The following is a 21799-nucleotide window of genomic DNA, read 5'->3' on the forward strand; positions in this document are numbered from 1 at the left end:
GTAAAATAAGTCCTATGAAAAAGCTGATGTATAGAAATCTTGATCCAGTCATCAGAATTGAATATTACCCCCACGTCACACTCCTGCAGTGGCTTCGAAGAATATAAGATCTGAGTAGAGAAGCATAAATCTCTGAGATTTCTCCTTTGAGAGATTTGGCTGAATTCACAACATTTTCCATTTCTGACAGTTTTAAGCTGACTGCATTCTTCCTTTTTAAAGAGACTCTATAAGGTGCAGATTTGGAGGTATGTGAAAAAATCTTCACAAGAAACGTTAACATCAGTTTCTAATTCTAATTCATCCCTTCAAACGTGCAGTGTGTTGTAGATAATTGTATTGTCATTCAAATAATTTATCTTATCTGCATTGTTAGTAAGGGGGAGGTTTTCAATTCTCTTAGGGTAACTCTAAAGACTCATGACAAGTCCATTAAGAATTCCTTGTATTCATAAACTAATTCATCACCATTATAGGTTGAACTGACCAATAATAGAGCTGCAAGCTGCACAGGGTTAAACCTCCCAGTTCTTAATAAGTTTAGAGAACCTAACTGTATGGTGTTTGTTGTTCCAAATATACTGAGAGATGTAAGAGTTCAGTGATGTAAGAGTGCTGGGGCCAAATACAGTGGAAGATTTTGAAATAAGTAATTTAATCGGGGAAGGATGTTCATTTTTATAGAGTTGATTTTCCCAAAAAAGGAAGTCTGTAAAAGAACCCATTTCCTCAGATCATTTTTCATTTGTTGAATTAAGGGGGATAATTAAGCGTTAAATGGGTTATTTAAATCAGGAGTAACAAAAATACCAAAATATCTTCCCTGACACCTGAAGAGGAGTTTGTATGGGCATGTTCTGAGGGATGTTGAAAGGAAAAGTGATGGATTTTTTTTAAGGATTAATTTTAAAACCCAAGCACCAAATGAGGCTGCAGAATTCAGAACTGCTGGATTTGATTTTTCAGGATTCCTCAGCTACAGAAGGTCACAAGGGGATACTATGGTTTTCTTGTATCTTTTGGGATTAGTTCAGATAGTTTTGGCCAAGACATCTAAAAAATCTGAACCAATTTTTTCTAATGCTGAGAACAAAAAGGATAATTCCACTCAGTCAAAAGCCTTTTGAGTACATAGAAGTTAATATGGAAGCATGAGAGGTGGAATATCACCTCTCAAGATGCCGTTAATAGCATGACTTGTTTGGATTTATGGCCAAAACTTCTTATAGAATTCTAGTGGAAACCAGTCTGGGCCCGGACATTTCTCATTTGGCATAACCTGGATCACAGCCCACACTTCCTCTGGTGTTTTTACTGTATTTGTTAATTTCTTTTTCAAGATTTTGACTTTTACTCTTTAGGTCTTTTTTTCTGATGAGAAGGGTTAGGGAATAAAGTTTCCATGTAAAGTGGCTTTAGCTGTATCCCTGATCACAGTAGGAGACACCAGAGAATTTTTATTACAGAGCTAAAATTGTGATAGCACAGAAGGAGTCACTGCTCGAAAGTGATGTGTTGAAACTAATATGTTATTTAAGGATCGAGCCTGGGTTCAGGATTAATCTCCCCTCTGGATCATTTTATTCAAGAAAGGAATGCGAATGCCTGAAGCTCTTTTACTCTGCGAATGGAAAAAGAAATAAACGTGGCCTGCTCAGTCTCTCCTAAGCTTCAGGTGTTCTGTATCAAGTTAAGATTTTGCTGTTTGTTGCACTTAGCTGCTTAGATGTTAACTGATAAATAAAAAAACTATTCATAGAATTATTTTAAAGCATCCCCACTTTTCTTTTAGTGCTGAAAATGACTGCAGAGTACTGTATTCCTTAAAGCTGTATGAGCTGCATGTTGAGGCTAATTAGCTAGATGACACACATGCTCTCATTGCTCCTGATAATTATCCTAACTTGGTTTTAGTCCTATATGCTGCACCTACCTCGATCTTAAATTGCTTTTATAAGTTGCTCTGAAAGTAAAACAACAGAAAAACCACATCGAGTCACACTGCCCTTGAAAACAGACAAGGACACCCTTTATAAACAGCAAGAAAAATGCATAAACACCCTGATAGTAGTTCAGTGCTTCACTAGAGGAAACAGACTGGGACATAAATATGTGAGAAATGATAGTGCTGCGATAAGATTCAGTAAACAATAATCAATATACAGGATATGATGCCAGCCTCCCCCCTTGCACCACAATCCAAGGTGAATATGCACACAGATGCTTCCGGCAAGACCAGCATGAATATTTGAGCTTTCTCTTGAAGAAGTTTACTGAAGTGAGCAGATCCCAGGGTGGACACAGCCAAGACGGTTATTTGACACATGAGCTCGTTAGCACCTTTGGTTGCTACACACATCCTGCCGTCTGCCACCTTCTAACACAGTGGTCATTAGACCTGGAGCAAGTCAGGCACATTTACAAGAATAGGTTTCTTTTTATTTTTGCCAATTTTACAAGTCACCACATTATTATTTTTTTTTCACTGCTCTCACAGGTTTTGCCAGTTGCTTTGAAAAAAAAAAAAAACATCATCAAGAGGTGCAAAAAGCGCTAAGCACTAACACTATGTGCACCAAACTGGCAGTTTTGTTTGGGAGTAATTTGTTTTGACATCGCATCTATCACTTTGCAGTAAAAATAAATCATTTGAATAATGTGTGAAATAAGGAGCAGGTAGTGAACAGTTTCCTTTGTGTGTGTGTGTTGTCCTCCTGTCAAATGCCAGTTGTGCAAATTTTTCAAATACATTAAATAAATCAAAGCTCCTGTTCACGCACCAATGATTTCAGTTACTTTGTCTGATTAGATTTCTATCCAAAACTCCTCCATGCCTGACTGCAGTTTGTATAGAATTTATAAGAAATCAGAAAAGGATATCCACAGTGTTTAGAAAGTCACACGAATACTTAAAATACATATCACAGCTCTGCAGGAGATGGTGAATTTTTTTTTTTGGAACAGGGAAGCCAAATACTATAATACTATTCTCTAGACAGATAAGAAGTCAGATGGAAACTGTAATACATTTACTGGTAAAACAAGGAACAGTGGCACAGCTATACCTCCTTTCTATGAGCATCGTGCATTTCTCAAGCTAAAGGAGAGAAAAAGATCCATTAAATCTTATTTCAATTATGTAACAATAGACAATAGAGAGAAAAAGACTCCTAGTGTTATGACATGGACATGTTGATGGCTTTAAGATCCAACTGTGATCCACAATTAGTCTGCAGCATCCCCTTTTCTAATTACTGTTTAAAGCCAGCTATGCTTTCTACAAAAACTCAAAACCAGAACAAGCAACAACCAGACCCTTTACATGGTCTGCGAACAATTACCAGTCACACACAGTGAAAAGGTGGGCCCTGTCCATGGTGTTTGGTTTGTGTATGTGTGTGTGTGTGAGCAGCAGGAAGACACGTACACAACTTCAGCATCCAGGCAAACAAGGCACCTCACTGTACATTTAAGCAGTAACGCTGTTATCGTCATGCACAACAGGGGGTGGGCTTTGAACAACTAGTCTTTGACTTGACTTGAGTGACGTTTTATATCTGAACTGAGCTCAGTGAAACAGAGCAAGATGAATATAGCTTTTAAATACCAGGCACATAAATGTTCTATCTGAATGTGATAAGCCTGAAATAAATTTATACTGGAAATTTTTTAAATTGCACAACTTGCACAAACACATAAATTCAGATAGATGGTTTTCAAAGTCAAATATGTCCCTGCAATATGTTAGTATTATTTACATTTTAACACTAAATATTAAATATCAAAATGTGATATTCAGCTTCTGATCAAATTTAAATTCTTAAGGGATATTAGTAGCATCAGAATGACTGCTTTTGCTGAGTGTTTATATCCTCATTTACCACTGCTGGGGGCATTGTTTCACAGATATGATAAATCTTTTCTTTTTCTTTAATGTGATTGTTTTTTCTTTTTGTTTCTAATGACTTAAAAACACAGACTGTAGTCTGTGTTTCGAGATACAGAGGAGGTGATGGTTTTATTTCTTTTTTCCTCAAATGGGCACAAAAACAACAATAGCTTAAGGCTGTGTCTGGCTGAAAATTAGAATTAGCTTGTAGCCATGAACCTGTAGCCAAACAAGACAACAAAAACATCACAGCCCAGCTTTAGTCGAAAGAGTAAGAGAATTTGTGAGAACACCTGGGGACGTTTGATATCTCTTAATGACCTGATGTTGCCTTTTGATAACTTGAAATTATTATTATTATTATTATTATTATTATTATTATTATTATTATTATTATTATTATTATTATTATTGAAATTTATTTGGGACAGTGTTGTTTGTGTGAAATGATGACAGTCACAGGGTTAGAGAGCAGCACGTGACCAAAGGGATGGTTGTTAAAAAGGGAAAATTAGCTCCTATATCACATAGATTAGTCCAAACCTGGCAACCATGCAGAAACTTTATTAATTTCTTTATTCATTCTTACATGATTAGCCTCTAATATACTTAGTGTAGACTTGGCAAGATACAAACATATTCCAATGAACACAACACTGGGTCATTTTCTTATATCATTTTTTTAGTACAGCCATCCATACATGCACACTGTCACCATGGCAAAGGCAAACAGGACAGTGTGTATGTAAGGAAGGTAAGGAAATAGAGACAGCAGAGTCATTTGACTAACTGTAATGAAGGCACTGGGAGAAAACTTTAATGTCTGACTCATAGAAAAGAGCCTTTTACTGTTGAGGACTTTGCCACTAAGTGTCCTGCAAGCAGTCGTGTGGCAACTTTACATGAACATTACTGCGAGAGACTGGTGTTCAGGATTTTAGTGGATGCATTCATTAATGTCATTTAGTTTAATCTCTTGTGCAATCCTTTGTGACAAATGATATTCACAGTTGTGTCAGTATTTTGATTTGTAAACCACAGAGGGGCTCAGAATTTCTTACAGTGATCGTGTGAGAGGTTAGCAGAGTGGCTCCTTTTTGTGATGTGGTCTCCAGACAGCAAAGAGAAAAAAAAACCTGGGGGAACTGAATCTAATTACACTTGGTTATCACCGGATCCTCTCTGCACAATTATGTATCATTTATGGGGCAAATATTTTGTGGGCTCCTCATAAAAGTGATGCCTTGCTGTGTCGTATTTACAGACACTCCAGTGTTTTATTTTCAAACCAATTTTTTCGCAATATTCAGCTGCAGCATAAGAAAAAAATCAAAAGAAGAAAAAATACAAGGAGGTATGCAGCACAAGTTTGTTAGCAATTATTTTCCTATAAGCAAACAGAAAATTATTTTGCATTGTATGTGTAAAGATATGAAAAATACAAGCAGCTAAGAACCAAAGAATAGTTAAGGGATGCATTAACTAAAGACCCAGCACTTGAAATCCTTGAAAGCCTCACGTGGAGTTAAAGTAATATATAGTAAAATTAGAAACTAACCATTTTGTGTGACTCACAGCTTCAATATGAATGCACATTGCAGATGAGGCACTGCAGCCTGCATTCTTAGGTGTTGTATTTTAACGCAACAGAACTAAAGTTTATATAATCCAGTATGTTAAATATGTATATAAATATATAATAGTGTTAACATGTTTTTGTGTGATGTTGTGTTTGACAGGTGACTGGCTGGCTGGAATACCACCCTACTGCTTCTCCTTCTGAGGACATCCCATTCCAGGACCGGTCTTCCCTCCCCCAGCATGGAGCCCACCAAAGTACAGTCAGAGGGTGGCCTCAATGTCACCCTTACCATCCGCCTCCTCATGCATGGAAAAGTAAGCAGGCACAGAGTATAATACCAGCTGTGGGGAAGGGTAAAAATAACATGGTGAATCTGTCCTCATTGCATGTAGCTTTAACTTATTTATTTAAACAACCACTTGGACTTGCTGGGAATAAAACACGACACCTTTGGTGCTTAGGATGAAGGTGCTGGCTCTGCTGCTTCCTGTACAGCTTTCAGATCCTTAATCCCTTATACTATGTGATTACAGGTTTACAGAGGGGGCACACTGCTACTTTCTTTAGAAATAAAAACTCCACTTCCAGACTGAAAGAGTGACAGGCTTCTGCTGCAGTGTTCCTCTGCTTTCAGTGTGTTCTTGTCAGCCCTCAAGTGTTTTTTTCACAGGGGTGTAGTGTTTAAAGTATCTTGTCTGTGTCTACACTTATGTGTAGAGTGCTCTCTCCCTCCTCTAACCCCATACTCTTTAAGAGGTGGACAGAGGCAGTGTGTGAGTGTTGGCTTCCTTGTGTAAGATCATTCATGCTTGGTTAATGGGGCTTTTGCTTCCAGGTCCCTGCTGCATTAAGGTACTGAAGCTGTGGTCCACACTTTTGCAATAACTGATAGCTGCAAGTAACCGACTTCCCTTTTTTTTTTTTTTTTTTTTTTTTTTTTAAGTCTGTAGAGTTTGTTAAAGGGCAAGGTATGTGTGAAATAGACTGAAGGTTATGTAAGAGTAGCTCAGTGTTAATGTCTAAGTCTTAGGGGAGGTCTTCTGCTGGTTAGGCAGATGGAAATCCCACACTACACATCCCTGAGCTGGCCATATTGGTGGGATGTGTGCCACAGAGGCTGGAGCCAACATCTTCCCCTTGTTTTATGTGCCAAGCAGCCTCAAGAATTCACGCACGGCATGGCTGCTCATGCAGGAACTCTAGACTCTGGTGACCCAGTGATAGTTTGAATAACCCTGCGCCCAGACAGACCCAGACAGACCCAGACAGCCCCCAGAGCCTGCCAGAAGATGGCATGACTGCCACAGGAGAGGAAGTTGGCAGTATGATCCACATCTGTCTTCCACAGCAAGGCCATTCTCCCAAACTCAGCAGCTACTGGGTGGGCTGGGTTGGGTGTTGGAACATTTTCAGCATGGTCAGTTGGGTGCAGGTATGCTGCCAGCACCGTATTGTCATCCTTCACCCCCACTGATCCAAATGGGCTGTAGACTCCTCCCAAGACATGTTTCCACCAGACTTGCCCAAAGTGTCTGTGTTTTGACTTCATAAGGACATGAGAGGGAACAAGAACATCAGTGGGCAACTGAACACAAGTTGAAACAGTTGCTGCACTGGTTAGGAGCTACAGGAAGAATCATGCTACTGATAACAGAAGGCCCAGTGGCTGTCCTCTAAAAACGATGCCACACACAATTCACTATTAAAGCAACAGTGTTCTAAAACATAGACAAGTAAATCTGATTTAACACAAGGATTCTGCATGGAAATCTGTGTTTTAGTGACTGATCAGACTTTGAGAAGGTCCTTGCATGACGTCATACTCCACAGACAGTCACAAAGAAGAAACTATTGCTCACAAAACTGCACAAAGAAATATAAAACTTTGCCAAAGAAAATGAAAGGAGGCCTGATGAATGTCGGCAGCACATTCTTTGGTCAGATGAAACAAAAATAAATTTGTTTGGATCAGATTGGGTCCAGCATGTTTGGTGTGGACCCAGTTAGGACTAACACAGTGACTGCACAGAGCCAAGTATGAAAAATGGAGGAGGGAGTTTGATGATATGAGGCTGTATGAGTGTAAAAGGTGTAGGGGAGATGACATTTATAGATCGTCCACAAACAATGGTTGACAAACACTGAATGAAAAGATGACTTCGAGTCTCCGGAGGCTTAGCAGGAGAGGAATTTTCCAACTTGACAATGATCCCAAGAAGAAGAAGAAAGAAAAGTGTAAGCCATGATCTGGCCGAGTGTGTCCCCCTGGAGTATTTTAAAGTGGAAGGTAGAACAACAAAACCCCTCCAGCAAAGAGCAGCTGAGAAGAATCACCTGTGAAGAACAGCAACAACATCTCTCCACAGATTTGTGCAAGACTGGCATCATCCATGTCCAGGAGGATCCAATCAGTCATCAAAAATAAAGGCAGACATACAATATAATAAAAAAAATAGAATGGAGTCTCACTAATGAAGGGTGGACTGACTTTTGTTGCCTAAATTATATAGTTTTGTTTTATACTGTAGCTGCTGCTGGAGCAGGGGTTTTCCTTTACTTCTCGTGTTTTTTCCCCAGGTTTTGAGTGTGAGTTTAATTCATTACTTTAGCAGTGAAATGTGCATCTGATTGGATTTACTGAGGCTTAGTTTGACTCTGTCAGATGTGAGTGGAAGTGGAACAACTGTTATAATAAAGTTGCTGAATGCATGAAAAGAGACATGTCATTTGTTAGTGACTGACTTACACAGTCACTTGCTGTGATACAGTAAATTACATCATGACTGATCGAATGGCTGAAAAAAAATGCAAATGAACGAGAAATGTGTAATTAGTTGTCAATGTCAGTCTTTACCCTATTTTCAAAATGTAGCGAAACCAAGGTTTGAATGAAAAGAAAAAGAAATGCTTGAATGAAGTTCAAAGTCCTCAAAGAACAAAGTACAGGAGGTGTGACGGTCCCTACTGCTCGACAGATTTAAAATGGACGGCTGTGCAGCAACTGGCCTGCAGCTTAAACACCACAATGGATGTAACCCTCACAGTCACTGAGGAGACGTCAGGGACTGTTGATGCTCGCAGCCAGCCCTGCCCCTCTGCCCCTTCTCCTCTGTGGCACACCAAGCTCATGAAGAGTGATTACATGCATATGAAAAGTGTGGCACCACCATGTAGCTGTGTGTCCTGTGCATGCCCCCGTACTCTTTTACACCTCCTCCACAAAAAAAAACAACAGCAGGCGGTTTTAAATACTGTAAATTTATCCAGAAGATTTGTGATTGTTTTCTCTTTATCTGTTTTATTGCAGGAGGTCGGGAGTATAATTGGAAAGGTATGTATTTTTATAAGATGACTCATGTTCATGCCCATACTCATATTTATGAAAAAACAATATGTCTCGCACCATAATTAAATTATTTTTAGAATTCTGATTAATGATTTGCTTTTTTCCAGAAAGGGGAGACAGTAAAAAAGATGAGAGAAGAGGTGAGTATCAGCATTAAATTATTAGATGATAAAAATAAAACCTAAGCAAGTCACATAATTCTTTAATTTAAAAAGCAAATACACAACACAAATAGCTTGAAATGAATGACAAACTTGTGTGACTTTGTGATTAAGGCAGCTTCGGGTTTCCTAGTGGTGAACAAATTATTCAAATTTGGTCAAGATGCGTTCCAGGATTAAGGTCCCACACCACCTGTATTGACTCCATCAACTGTGTGTGTGTGTGTGTGCTGTATTTTCAGAGTGGAGCACGAATCAATATTTCCGAGGGCAACTGTCCAGAGAGGATTGTCACCATCACTGGACCAACAGACACCATCTTCAAGGCTTTTGCCATGATTGCCTACAAATTTGAGGAGGTGTGATAAGACTGAAAAATTGGCAGCAGCATTTTTTTTAATGTAATTTAAATTATGCACAGTCTTGTGTATCTTGTGTACTTTAAAAGATTGATGTTTTGGCTCATTAGGTACAGACTCTGATGAAGTCCTTTAGCCCCTCTTTACGTACACACAAAGACTCTGCCTACTAGGGGTTCCTTTGTGTCTTTTCAGATTAGTGTTACCTGTCATTTCAACAATTATTCTGCATGCTTTGCTATCTCAGTTTGAAACAGCTGACACCAGGATCTGCCTGTGTATTTACAGGCTACAACTTAGTTTGTTTATAATATTTCCATTTTACACGTACAAAGTCAGTCTCCAGCTGTTGTAGTAGAAGTGTCACCAGACGTTTCTCATCGGTCACATACAGTAGACATGCATAAGACACAATCTGTCATTGTGACACATATTGGTATCACTTGGTTGTAATAGGTGAATTTAAATCATCTCCTTTCAGCTACCTCTCTCTTCCTCTGATCCTCCCGTCTTTGATGTTATTCGTCTAATTCATACACTCAACCACTTGTGAGAGGAGACCCATTGCCGTGTCCTCTCTGACCTTTGTAAAGTCTGCTCTGCATGACCAAGGCGACACCTGTTATTTACAGACAAACCCTGTTGCATTGAGAAAATATTACCTTTGCAATTTTCAAATATATTTTCTCCTTTTCTAGGACATAATCAATTCCATGAGCAACAGCCCAGCAACCAGCAAGCCCCCCGTCACCTTAAGGCTTGTGGTGCCAGCCAGCCAGTGTGGCTCCCTCATAGGAAAAGGAGGCTCCAAAATAAAAGAAATGAGAGAGGTATGATATGGAACATGTTTTCATGAATAACCTAAAATTTACTATACAGATATAAGAGTCAGGCTTTTTTCCCTCATTTTTATCTTGTTTGTTTTTGCAAGACAAACAGAAAATGTAGCATGGCCAAATTATTTTGTCTTCCCCTTTGTGTTAGATTTTATGAGTTTACATTCTTCATGAATAATTCAGTAGTAGGCTGGATATGAAAATTGATTCCCTCTTTAAATAAACTGTTACATTTTCCAGATTTCTTTTTAAAGTTTGTTTTCATTTGATCATGCAGTATGTTTGAATTTAATAATGTATTATCTGTAATGTTCAGCACAAATTTCTGATTTTGCAGCTACAGAGATGTACAGCATTGCAACTCCAGTTTAATGAGCACGAGCCCATTCAACTCTGGGTGAAAACACTTTGAACTTTTATTTGCCTGTTCAGCAGATCAGGACAGAGTAACTGGCTATACTCACAACAGGATATTTAAAAAAAAAACAAAAAAAAAACCTTAAACTAACCACCTTCCACCAAGTCAGTGACTTGAGGGGCAGCAAGTTGCCATAGGTTGATGGCTCCACCTGTGCTCACAGAGTAGAAGACTACAGTGTGTAATCTTTATTCTATTTTATACAGATGTCCTCTACTGGGGTCTACAAGCTTAAGGGGGCAATATCAGACGTTTGCCCCAGCTATGGGGAGCTTGGGGCTTTAAAGGGCACAAAACATATATTGGAATCAGTACTTCCTCCACATTCACAGTCTAAAATCAGGATTGAAGCCTCATTTGTTTATTTCTCTAGGGTAGTGGGATAATTTTAACATCACCTGCTCCTGGTCAATGATTTTGATCCCATCCAGATTACGTATGTGGTTCGTTTTTCACCCCCACCCCAGTAATAATTACAGCCGCAATTACCTTCTGTTTTTTTTTATGAACTCTGGACCTCCTGTCATTTAAATTCCATCTGGACCAGCGTCCTTGTATTTTAAAGCAGATCTCTGCTGTTTTTCTGTGTGAAGAGCTGCTTAGCCTATGTTTTTTTTTTTTTTTATTCAACTCAGTGTGAAATTTGACTTTTGTGTGAAAATGGAAGAAGTCAAAATCTGACATGTGGGATCATGCTAACACTAACATGTAGGCCTTTGTGAGAACCTTTTTTTGTCTACATTTACAGTTTGGCTGATTGGCACCATTAATAGTATGCTGATTTAGCTGTTAGCAGTTCTTCTTGTTTGGAACAACAACAGACCACACTTGACCACACTCACCTGTTAAAGAAACTAAAGACCTTCCCTTCAACTTAGTTAGATGCCAGTACAGCTATATTCTGACTCACTAAAATCATTCCACTAGTCACCACGGATACCTGTGCTAAATTTCATGGCAATCCATAACATAATCTTTAAGACATTTTTTTAAAAATCAAAAATGTCAAGATCTAGATGGTGTTAGAGGGAAAAGTCCACGAATCACCAAAGTCAGTATGGTTCATCTGGGAGCCATGAATGTCCATATAAGACTGTGGAAAGCACTTGAATAATTATTGGGATATTCAGCCCAAAGAGGTGGACTGACCAAATTACGCTGCCATCCCAAGAGCCAAAAAAATACAAAGCTGAAAAAACCCTGGGCAACAGCATAGGAAAGCCAGTGATATTTGCTGTCCTCAGGTTTATGTCATCAGATGATATCTGGAAAAAACATAAAACTGTAGCTGAAGATTTGGAGCAGAAAAGCAGAAGCATGTTACTCTGATCCTAAAGGCACCATGTCGTGTTCACAGATGAACCATCACAAGCAGCTTATTTATCTTGCTGTTTTTTCAGATGCTGAAAAAATGTTGATACAGGGGTAGGGTTGTTTATACAGCCTGCGCCAGGAAGAGATGGTTGATCAAGGCTAATTTTCAGAAAAAGTACTTTTCTATTTTCACGTGCTTCCCTGTAGACATGAGTGTCTGTAGAAGCCTTCAGAGCACTGTGCAGCCTGTATGAGTCAGAATTTAATCCTGTCAACACTGTCAAGTCCCTTAAAGTCCCTTACTCTACTCCAGTCCACAGGGGCCCAGGTTCAGGTGGCAGGGGACATGCTGCCCAACTCCACAGAACGTGCAGTGACAATCTCCGGGACCCCAGAAGCCATCATCCAGTGTGTCAAACAAATCTGTGTGGTTATGCTGGAGGTAGAGTATGTCAAGAATTAAGTTTATTTATTTATTCTTACAGACCTTAAGAAAACCAGTATTTAACTGTTAGAGACTGTCTGGGCTGTGTTACATTTCTGGCTGGAAACTCATGCACCTATACACTTTAAGTGGTTATATTTACTGCTGGTGGCTGTAAAACACATTTTCTCAGAAATCGATTTTCGAATTAAACTAAATGTTTTAGATTTTCGTCACAAAAAGCAAGAAAAAAAACGTATGCTCTTTCACAAAAAGAAAGAAAAAAACGTATGCTGTGTCTAGGGACAGGAACACCTGGCAATTGTTGTCCATAAATGTCAACTTGACAAGAAATCTGCTTGTGCAATAGAGGCCTTAAGAGGGCAATTTGTGTCTTGCTATGTACTTTAGATGTCATTGCAGACTTGGATAGGAATTAGAAATTTACTCTTAAAGTGTAACTACTTTAAGATTAATGACTAAATCGCATTATGGTTTAGAGGAAGTAGCTGTAATTACCATTTTACAGTTTTTGCAGATAACTATGCAACAGAACTGCAAAGAAAACCCGAGCTTGTTTGTGTTACATCAAGATCACCATCCCTGTGTCTTCATTTTGTATTTGAAGCACATACCGCACACAAGTGGATACTCCTACCACTACAGCACAGCAGCTACAGAGGAAATCTGATTAAGCACTCTCCACTGTCTTGAACAGCCTTGTTTCTGCAGCACAGCATGAATCAATAACTCTGTGCCATTATAGTAAGCCTGCAAACTGGAAGACCTCAGCTTTCCCACTGCAAATGTATCAGCTTTTATTTCGAAGACAGCAGGGAAGTGGTTTCAAAGAAAACAGAGACATGGCGATGCATTTAATCTGCGATCGTCATGTTTCACACAGGTCTTGTTTTCCATTTCAAATCTTCACTTTTTGGGAAATATGCTCATTAGCTTTCATACTGAGAATCAGATGCAAAGATCAACAGCCCTATCTTCTCTGTTCATTAAATATGAAGTCAGCCACTTAGCATAACGGTTGGAAACAGTGGGAAACAACTTGTATTGCTTTGTCAGGAAGCAACAATATCAACCTACAAGCACCTCTAGACTTTACTCATCAGCAAAGTATATCTTATTTGTTTAATCCACACATTAGCAGAATTGTGAACAAGAAGTTACACGCTGTGGTTCTAGTCTTTATTACAAAGTTAAACTAACTGGCTGGCTTTTCCGGACTTTGATGTATACATGGAAAATGATGGGAGCCTCAAAGTTGAAATCTACTGTAAGCCGACACACACAGACCAATATCTGCTTTATGACTCCCACTCCCAACTAGAACACAAACTGGGGGTTATCAGAACCCTACACCACTGGGCAGACCACAACAACGAAGGGAAAAGAGAAAGAACACACACATATAAAGAAAGTGCTCCATAACTGTGGTTTTTCCAGATGGGCCTTCATCAAATCCACACAAGACCCAAGAGGAAACACCCCAACTGCCAACAGGGAGAATATCACAAACCAACGCAGAAACATTGTGGTACTCTAAGTAGCTGGAGTGTCAGAGAGCTCTCTAACCAGTCTGTAGAAATGAAGAAGCTTCTCAGATGTGAGGTGAAATGTCTTCAAGCTTCAAACAAGTCCAGTTGCTTTCAATCAACCCTTAGGCTAAGCTAACATGTTTACTGTAGAGACATAAGAGCAGTGCTCTTAAAACAGAGCATTTGTATTTTTCATATAAAATAGGACTATGGCCTGACTCTGCCTTTTCACTCTCTTCTCTTTCTCCTAGTCCCCACCAAAAGGTGCCACCATCCCTTATCGCCCAAAGCCGGCCTCCACCCCAGTCATTTTTTCTGGTGGCCAGGTAAGAGCTGAGCTAGCTTTCACTTGTTAGTTTATGCCTACAGCCAATCTGAAACTTTTACTGCAGCATCAGCCACTGCCTTTTACTGCAAGCCTTTTCACCTGCGTATGCACACTTATACGCCACCACAACCTTTTCACAAATGAGGCTGCTATCATTGGAAAAATGACAGCATTCGTTGTTTGTTCGAACACTAAAAGAATTTGTGTTTATGTTTTTCTGACAAGCAACCCTCTGCAGTCGTGCAAATGATGACTGTCCACTTTCAGCAGCAGAAGCAGAAGAAGTGTGACATTATTATACTACCACAAAAAACTCTCAGGGAGGTCAGCTGGGGTCAGTTTGATGTGTGTCTCAGCAGTTATTGTTGGTGGGTAGAGAGGAAAGTGAGGGAGGGAGCTGTACCTGTAAGCACAATGTTTGATTCAGCAACAATGACATTAGTCTCGGCAAGAATGCAGGGCACATACCAATGTCTGTCCAGCCAGTGTAGATAATTTAGTTGCAGATCTGGGCTGCAAGCTTTTGAACACATTTGAAAATTTAGCAAACAAAAAGGATAAATATGAGAAACACAGCCCATAACTATGTGTAATTACTCCAATTTGGCAGCTATTCTTTTGTATCAAATTCATCCCCAACAGATGTTTAATGGAATGTAAGACGCAAGTGAAGCCTTTAGGCAACGTAAAAACACAAGCCTGTTTTGAAAAATTAGAAGAATAATTACACCCAGACAGGGCTGGACACAAACACCTGTGTAATATAACACAGTTCAGCTGGACTGCATCACGTTGCACAGATGTTCCTGCTATTGTGTTTGCTCCAGTCATTTTGAATGTGATGCATGTACGTGTAGCCTGTATGCATGTTGTCTGTCCTAGAACTTTAAACATCACTCATCTGAGACCTAGATGGCCGTTTTGTTTATAGACTTGAATAAAAGATGAAACAGAAAAACCATGACATGGCTCAGTTGCATTGCCAAGTGGTTGTGGAGGCATTACATTTTAAGTCCTGTGCACTGATATTATGTAGAACATACTCACCAAGCACTTTTTTAAAGGAACACCATGATGGTGGAAACCTCCTTTGAGATTCTGCTCTACACTGACATGATTGCACCACATAATTTCTGCAGATTTGTCAGCTGCACATTCAAGCTGCCAGTCTCCTGTTCTACCACATCCCGAAGGTGTCCTGCTGGATTCAGATCTAGTGACTGGGAAGTTGGTAAACTGTGGCCATAAAGGGAAACACATGATCAGCAACAATAGTCAGATAAGCTGGGGCATTCAGACCATGATTGATTGGTATTAAGGAGCCCAAGTGAGACAAGAAAACATTCCCCACACCATTACACCTCCACCACCACCCCCAGCCTGGACTGTTGACACCTACTATCTGATTGCCTGAGCAGAAATCCAGATTCATCATACCATGTACGATTTCCAGTCTTCAGCAATCCAGTTCAGAGATTTTACCCACCACAGCTCTGTTTTTGGCTGACAGGAGTTTAAGACGACGGGTTCTTCTGCTGTTGTAGCCCAATCACCTCAAGTATGGGAGTATTGTGCTTTCTGAGATGCTTTTCACCTCACTTCAGTTGTGTAGAGTGGTTATCTGAGTTACCATAGACTTTCTGTCAGCTCCAGCCAGACCTCCTCTGACCTCTCTCATCAACAACACATTTCTGTCTGCAGAACTGCAACTCACTGGATTTTATTTTATTTTTTTTGTTTTTCACACTACTCTGTGTGTGAAAACCCCACGAGATGAGCAGTTTCAGAAACACTAAATTCAGCACCAACCATCATGCCACAATCAAAGTCACTGAGATCATATTCTGATGTTTAACATTAACTGAAGGTGCTGACGTGTATCTGCATGGTTTAATACATTGCACTGTTGCCACTTGATTGACTGAGTGGATAATTGGATGAATAAGCAGGTGTACAGGTTTTCCTAATAAAGTGCTTGGTGAGTGTACAGTAATTTTGCTTGCCAGTCATGAAAGGGATCATTTTTGCATTGATTTATTTCTAGCTAAACATATACACCGGCAGGTAGTTCTTCATGTTGTTATTTTCCTCTTAATGGAAAAAAAAGATACTAAAATCTGCTTTTTCTTATATTTTTCATCCTTCCAGGCCTACACAATTCAGGGACAGTACGCCATACCACACCCAGATGTGAGTTCACAGTCTCTTCTCCGTTTAATCAAATAATTAATTATATATAATAAAAACAGGCAACAGGCATTTGATTACACGGACCCACCAAGTGTTTGAAGTTTTTCAGAGGAAGTTATAAATCATGATTTCCAAAATCACTGTCCTTGTAGTTTAAGGTTGAATGGCAGCTCGCCCACTGGAAAGAACTCTTACCAGATAACAAAACAGTAATGTCTGGTAATAATGATAAAGCCAAAATCGGTAATGGCAGTTTTGATGTAGACACCCCTTTAATTCCAGTGAACCATATAGTCTCCATTAATAATCTGCCTTCATCTATCCTTGTCGTAAGACCATCTCAGGAGCTACCTTGTGTCAGATCCACTAATTCAAAGTTGGGCAGTGATTGATGCCGGTGGAGGTGGTGGTTGACGGTACAATCACTCAAGTACAGGCTTGACACCCTCTTCCACCCTCATTAAAACTCCTCTTAAAAGGAGAAGAAGGCTTGAAAGCATCCGTCTTCCCCCATTCCTGATGGAAATGATACACAGCAGGGGATGGACATACTGTGACCATGTCAGGGGGGTAAGCGGCTGCTCTGACAGGCATGTAAAACCAAAGCAATTCCGGTTCTGAGTTAATAAGTGCCAACTAGAAGGACAAGTGGTAATCGAATTGCAAATGGGAATGAAATGATTTTCTGTGTTTGGTTAATGTTCTCCTAAGCGGAGTTGTGTTCTTATAAAAAAAAATTGCATCTGAGTATGGGAAAGTGACAAGGATATAGGTAAAAAAACCAAAAAAAAACCCTAGCACTTTGCAGCCCCATTACAGACAATCACCCTCTGTCCGTATCTCTTTTTCTCTTACTTTTTTGTCCTCCACCACCCTGTGTCATGGCCTCCTTCTCCTCACCGTTTCTTCACTCTAGTTTTGGTTGGCTTCATTTCTTGGTGTGACCTGTGTATCAGTAACCTCTTAGTTCTACTTTCCCTCCTAACCCTTCAGCAGTTGACCAAGCTCCACCAGTTGGCTATGCAGCAAACCCCCTTTACCCCTCTCGGACAGACCACCCCTGCTTTCCCTGGTACGTACCCACAAGGCCCTTTAGGTACTTCCTTCTCTTTGCATCCAGAGAAACATTTTTCTCTTTCCCTGCCTTGCACCTTATCTCTCTCTTGGCACAGCATGACTTGGCCCCTGTGGTTTCTCTCCTTCTTTGATTTTTTTTCATGTATATTTTCTCTTGGCACTGTCTGACAACATGCCAGTGAAAGGCAAAAAAAAGTGACACTGGGCTTCACTCTAAAACACTGTTTTCAAAATTGGATTATCACTTGGTAACAGGACATATCATATCAATATCTCCCACACCTGAACAAACCTTAGTACATATATTAGTCTGCCTCTATCAGGTCTTACACATATATATATATATATTCTTGCAAAAGACCAACTGAAGGTCTCATGACCATGATGTTTGATTCTTTTGTTCATCACTTTCATCTAAAAGGATGTGACAATTTCCATTAGTACATGAAATGATTTATCGGATCAACAAGGAATCTTCAAAAACTGTGCTCTTGATCTCTATAAATATGTTTCAGCTGTCTTTTGTCACATCCTATTAACAGTTTGATATTCTGGGAAAATACGCTTAATCACTTTCTTGCCAAGAATTAAATAAGAAAATCAACGATAGCAAACAAGTGAATAAACTTATTTCCCAAAATGTCAAAATATTCCTTTGAAAGGTTTCAGCACTGTTAAAGTGACTATTCAATTTCAGATCTCCTTTCTTATACCATTGCTCCTCAACTCAGGTTTGGATGCCAGTCCACCAGCCAGCACCCATGAACTCACCATTCCTAATGATGTGAGTAATGCTAGAGAGGTTAGAAATGTGACAGTTAACTGAGGATTTATGTTTAAAAACTCTGTAGTATTCAAATTATGTGTCTTTCAGTTGGTATATTGTATACATACAAATTGAAATGATACTGAGAAGAGATTTTACAGGGTGGATCAGCTTTAATTGTTGATTAAGTGATAAGAAAAACATTTGTATGTAGTCGAAGTGCACTGAGATACCAGTAATCACATCTTTTTAAAATTTTAACATTATAACATTTTAACATTATAATTAAAAACTCTAAAAATCACCAGACTTATGTATAGTTTGTATACTTCATTTTTAAACTTTTAAACCATAAACCTCATGTACATATTTGCAAATATTAAGATGTCTTTATGTTTTCTATTTTTATATTATTTGTATTATATTGTTCTGTTTGATATTGGAGTATATGTATACTGTAAGGGTGGTAGTGCAATATTTTTACTTTTATTTTTATTATACTATACTTTTTATTTTTTGTTTCACTTCATTTATCTTATTTATTTTAGAAACATTTTTCTCTTGGTGTACACACTATGTGCAATTTTCTTCTTTCCTTCATTTTCAATTGGGAGTTTGTAAGTAACGAAAGAATTTCTCTACGGGGATTAATAAAGTTTTTCTGATTCTGATTCTGATTTGAGCAAATAATCGACATTACCAACAATGATCTTCCAAACTTTAGTTCTTAATGTTGGTGCACCCTAATACCCCCAATCTCCTGATTTACTGACCATGCTATCATTAATCAAACTTAATTTCCTGAATGATGGGATTTAAATTACAGCCAGAGCATTTCATAACCCATTAAACGTCCTTTTTACATTCAAATGTAGTAGGCTTTGCATATAAAGGTACTGAGACAACAGAGAGGTCTCCATGCCTCATGTTGAAAGATCTCTGCTTTTTTTTTTTTCAGCTAATAGGCTGCATTATTGGACGCCAGGGAACCAAAATAAATGAGATTCGACAGATGTCTGGGGCACAGATCAAAATTGCAAACGCCATGGAGGGCTCGTCTGAGCGCCAGATCACCATCACAGGGACTCCTGCTAACATCAGTCTGGCGCAGTATCTCATCAATGCAAGGTAACCTTTTAACTCTAACTGCTGGGCTCCAGCTCAATATAAAACATAAAAGCAACAGCCGAATGACAATGCTCATAATGAGGATCCAAGAAAACTGCTATGTATGATGTTTGGAAAGAAGTAAAGTATCTTACTGGTTAAGTTTTGACATATCATCAATACTCTGATGAGTCGCCAGAAAAAGCATAACATCTGTCAGCTTTTGACAAGTGACAGATAAGCCCATGAATAATGTGGCTGTTCATGTGTTTTTTTCCTGGTTGTTCTTTTCCGCTTTTGTCCCTTAGTTCCACCCAAGTGTAGACATTAAAATGCACTAAGTTTTCTGCTAGCACACTCTTTGCACTCATGGGAGGCTCATGGGAGCAATGCCAATTTGTGAGACAAGTAAGCTGTGTCTTTGAACAAAGCCTGCAGATTACTAAATTGGATGATCAATAAATGAATCATCAAATGTTCTATGCCTTTGTCTGTTTCCAAAGTTTATGACCCAATTGTTCGTGATGAATCTGCAAAACAACATAAAAAGGTTTGTCAGCCTCAGCAGATGTAATTAAGATCTTGCTCTGGTATTTTTGCACATAATCCTTTTATGTTATTAAATTAAAAGCAACTGACTCCAAGGTAAAAATCTGTTGTTGTTAAACATCAGGAATAAATCAACAGGAGCTGTTTATTGTGTTATCTTTACTCTATCTTATAGTTTTAAATGGAATTTTCTTGCCATGCTTCACTCTGTCTTTTTCCCCCCTTTCATCCACTGAAACGTCCAGTTCATCATCAGCAAAGAAAATAATGCATTATCCACAGCTTTGAGAAAACTGAACCTCACTGATGTCCACAGGCAACTGCACCTCAAAGTCAAATGTTATTTGCATTAGAGCAGCAGAACCCACATGCTTACAAATAGGACTTTATGTTCTTTAACCTCTTAAGGGGATTTCACAGAACAGTCCACAGAAAAACTAATGGTTATTGCTTTCCCACAATTCCGATGGCAGGTTCAGGGACGTGGCTGCCATGTGGAATGACCCCTCATCCATGACAACATCCTGAAGTCACCCCAAATCTGGTTCTCTTTTCAGAAGCTAACACCAAAACCGCCGCTTCACAATTAACCACTATGTGTTATTCCATGGAACTTCCCCTAAAGTCCCTTGGTTGTGCATTACACTTTAGCATTAGCCTGCGGTTGACCTGTAATAAAAGTCAGATTAACAACACTGGAATTTGTTTAAAATTGGTGTAGCCAGTGTATTGTTAAAAAAAAAAAAAACAAGCTAGTTTGACATTTTGGGAAATATAGTTATTAGTTTTTTGTTTTTGTTTTTTTTTTCCTTACTTAGTTAGATAAGAAAGTCAATGCCACTCCCATCTCTTTCACAATGGTAGCAACAAAGGCAGGGAGGACCCAAACAAGCTGATGCAGTGAAGGTGCTTTGATTTAAGAAAATCGTCTCACAGGCAGACAGGTGAAGTCACAGGCAGGCAGGTGGGAAAACAAGGTTATACATGCACAGATAACAAAACTCAAGTGACAGGAACACCAGGAAAACATTAGGGAACAAAGCCAGGACTAGGACCAAAAGCAGATACTCTGGAACTGATAATGACTGGGTACATGGAGCTGATATAAATACTGGCTGAGGTGATGAAGCAACGTGGATCAGGGGTGTGAAACTTGGGGACAGGGCCAAGGGTGACTGAGGCAGCACAATACCTGCTAGTTAACTATGAAACTAGGTCGAGGAGATGGTTAGCTCTGCTTAGCAAATGCCAGAAACAGTGGGAAACACTTTGCCTGGGCCTGTGAAAAGACAACAAAATTCCCGTCCCAGCACATCTAAAGCTCATTAATTAACATGGGGTTTGCCTGGCAAGTTCAACAAAACCCCAGGAAGTTACTGCTCCTGTCAGAGGCATAGTTCAACACTGTCAAACCACATGTTTTTGTTTTTACACTTTAATTTTTAAATGAATTAAACACCAATTAGAGAGTTTTAAATGTACTAGTGGGAAGATTTGGCTATCTTTAGACAAATCTAGCTAGCTGTTTTGGTATTTCCAGTCTTTATGCTAAGCTAAGCTAAGCTAAACTAAGCTAACCATCTTCTGGCTTTATTGGACAGATGTGAGACTGCATTGATCTTTGCAGAAAAGCTAATAAGCGTACTTCCCAAAATGCTGAACTACACCTTTAAGTATTTATTTAGCATGCTTCATTCCAAGAATAATATTGTATTTCCTTTTGTCATTGCTATATTAGATAAATTTGCCTATCAAGTCCTAGTGTGTTATTGTATAGAAAGCGTAAAATTAATTTAAAAAAATAGAAAAATAAAAAAAAAGCAAAGAAAAAAGACAGAACACGACTGCCACCGAGCAATGCTGTTAGAGGGAAGAGTGATGTGATGCCTCTGTCAGGGAATAC

At 39.1% G+C, this 21799-nt stretch overlaps 1 protein-coding gene across 1 annotated transcript in view; it reads left to right on the forward strand.

Moving 5' to 3' along the window:
* Positions 1 to 21799, forward strand: part of pcbp3 (poly(rC) binding protein 3) — a 38845-nt gene that overhangs the window by 16615 nt on the left and 431 nt on the right. Inside the window, exons 2-12 of the mRNA XM_041057166.1 lie at positions 5629 to 5785; positions 8779 to 8802; positions 8925 to 8957; positions 9221 to 9337; positions 10036 to 10167; positions 12219 to 12347; positions 14131 to 14205; positions 16356 to 16397; positions 17391 to 17469; positions 18206 to 18258; positions 19199 to 19368. Of these exons, the coding sequence (XP_040913100.1) occupies positions 5711 to 5785; positions 8779 to 8802; positions 8925 to 8957; positions 9221 to 9337; positions 10036 to 10167; positions 12219 to 12347; positions 14131 to 14205; positions 16356 to 16397; positions 17391 to 17469; positions 18206 to 18258; positions 19199 to 19368 (929 nt within the window). The 5' untranslated portion in view covers positions 5629 to 5710. The remainder of the gene's footprint in view (positions 1 to 5628; positions 5786 to 8778; positions 8803 to 8924; positions 8958 to 9220; positions 9338 to 10035; positions 10168 to 12218; positions 12348 to 14130; positions 14206 to 16355; positions 16398 to 17390; positions 17470 to 18205; positions 18259 to 19198; positions 19369 to 21799) is intronic.

The sequence above is a fragment of the Toxotes jaculatrix genome, chromosome 15 (genome assembly GCF_017976425.1).
Source record: "Toxotes jaculatrix isolate fToxJac2 chromosome 15, fToxJac2.pri, whole genome shotgun sequence".
Taxonomy (NCBI): Eukaryota; Metazoa; Chordata; class Actinopteri; family Toxotidae; genus Toxotes; species Toxotes jaculatrix.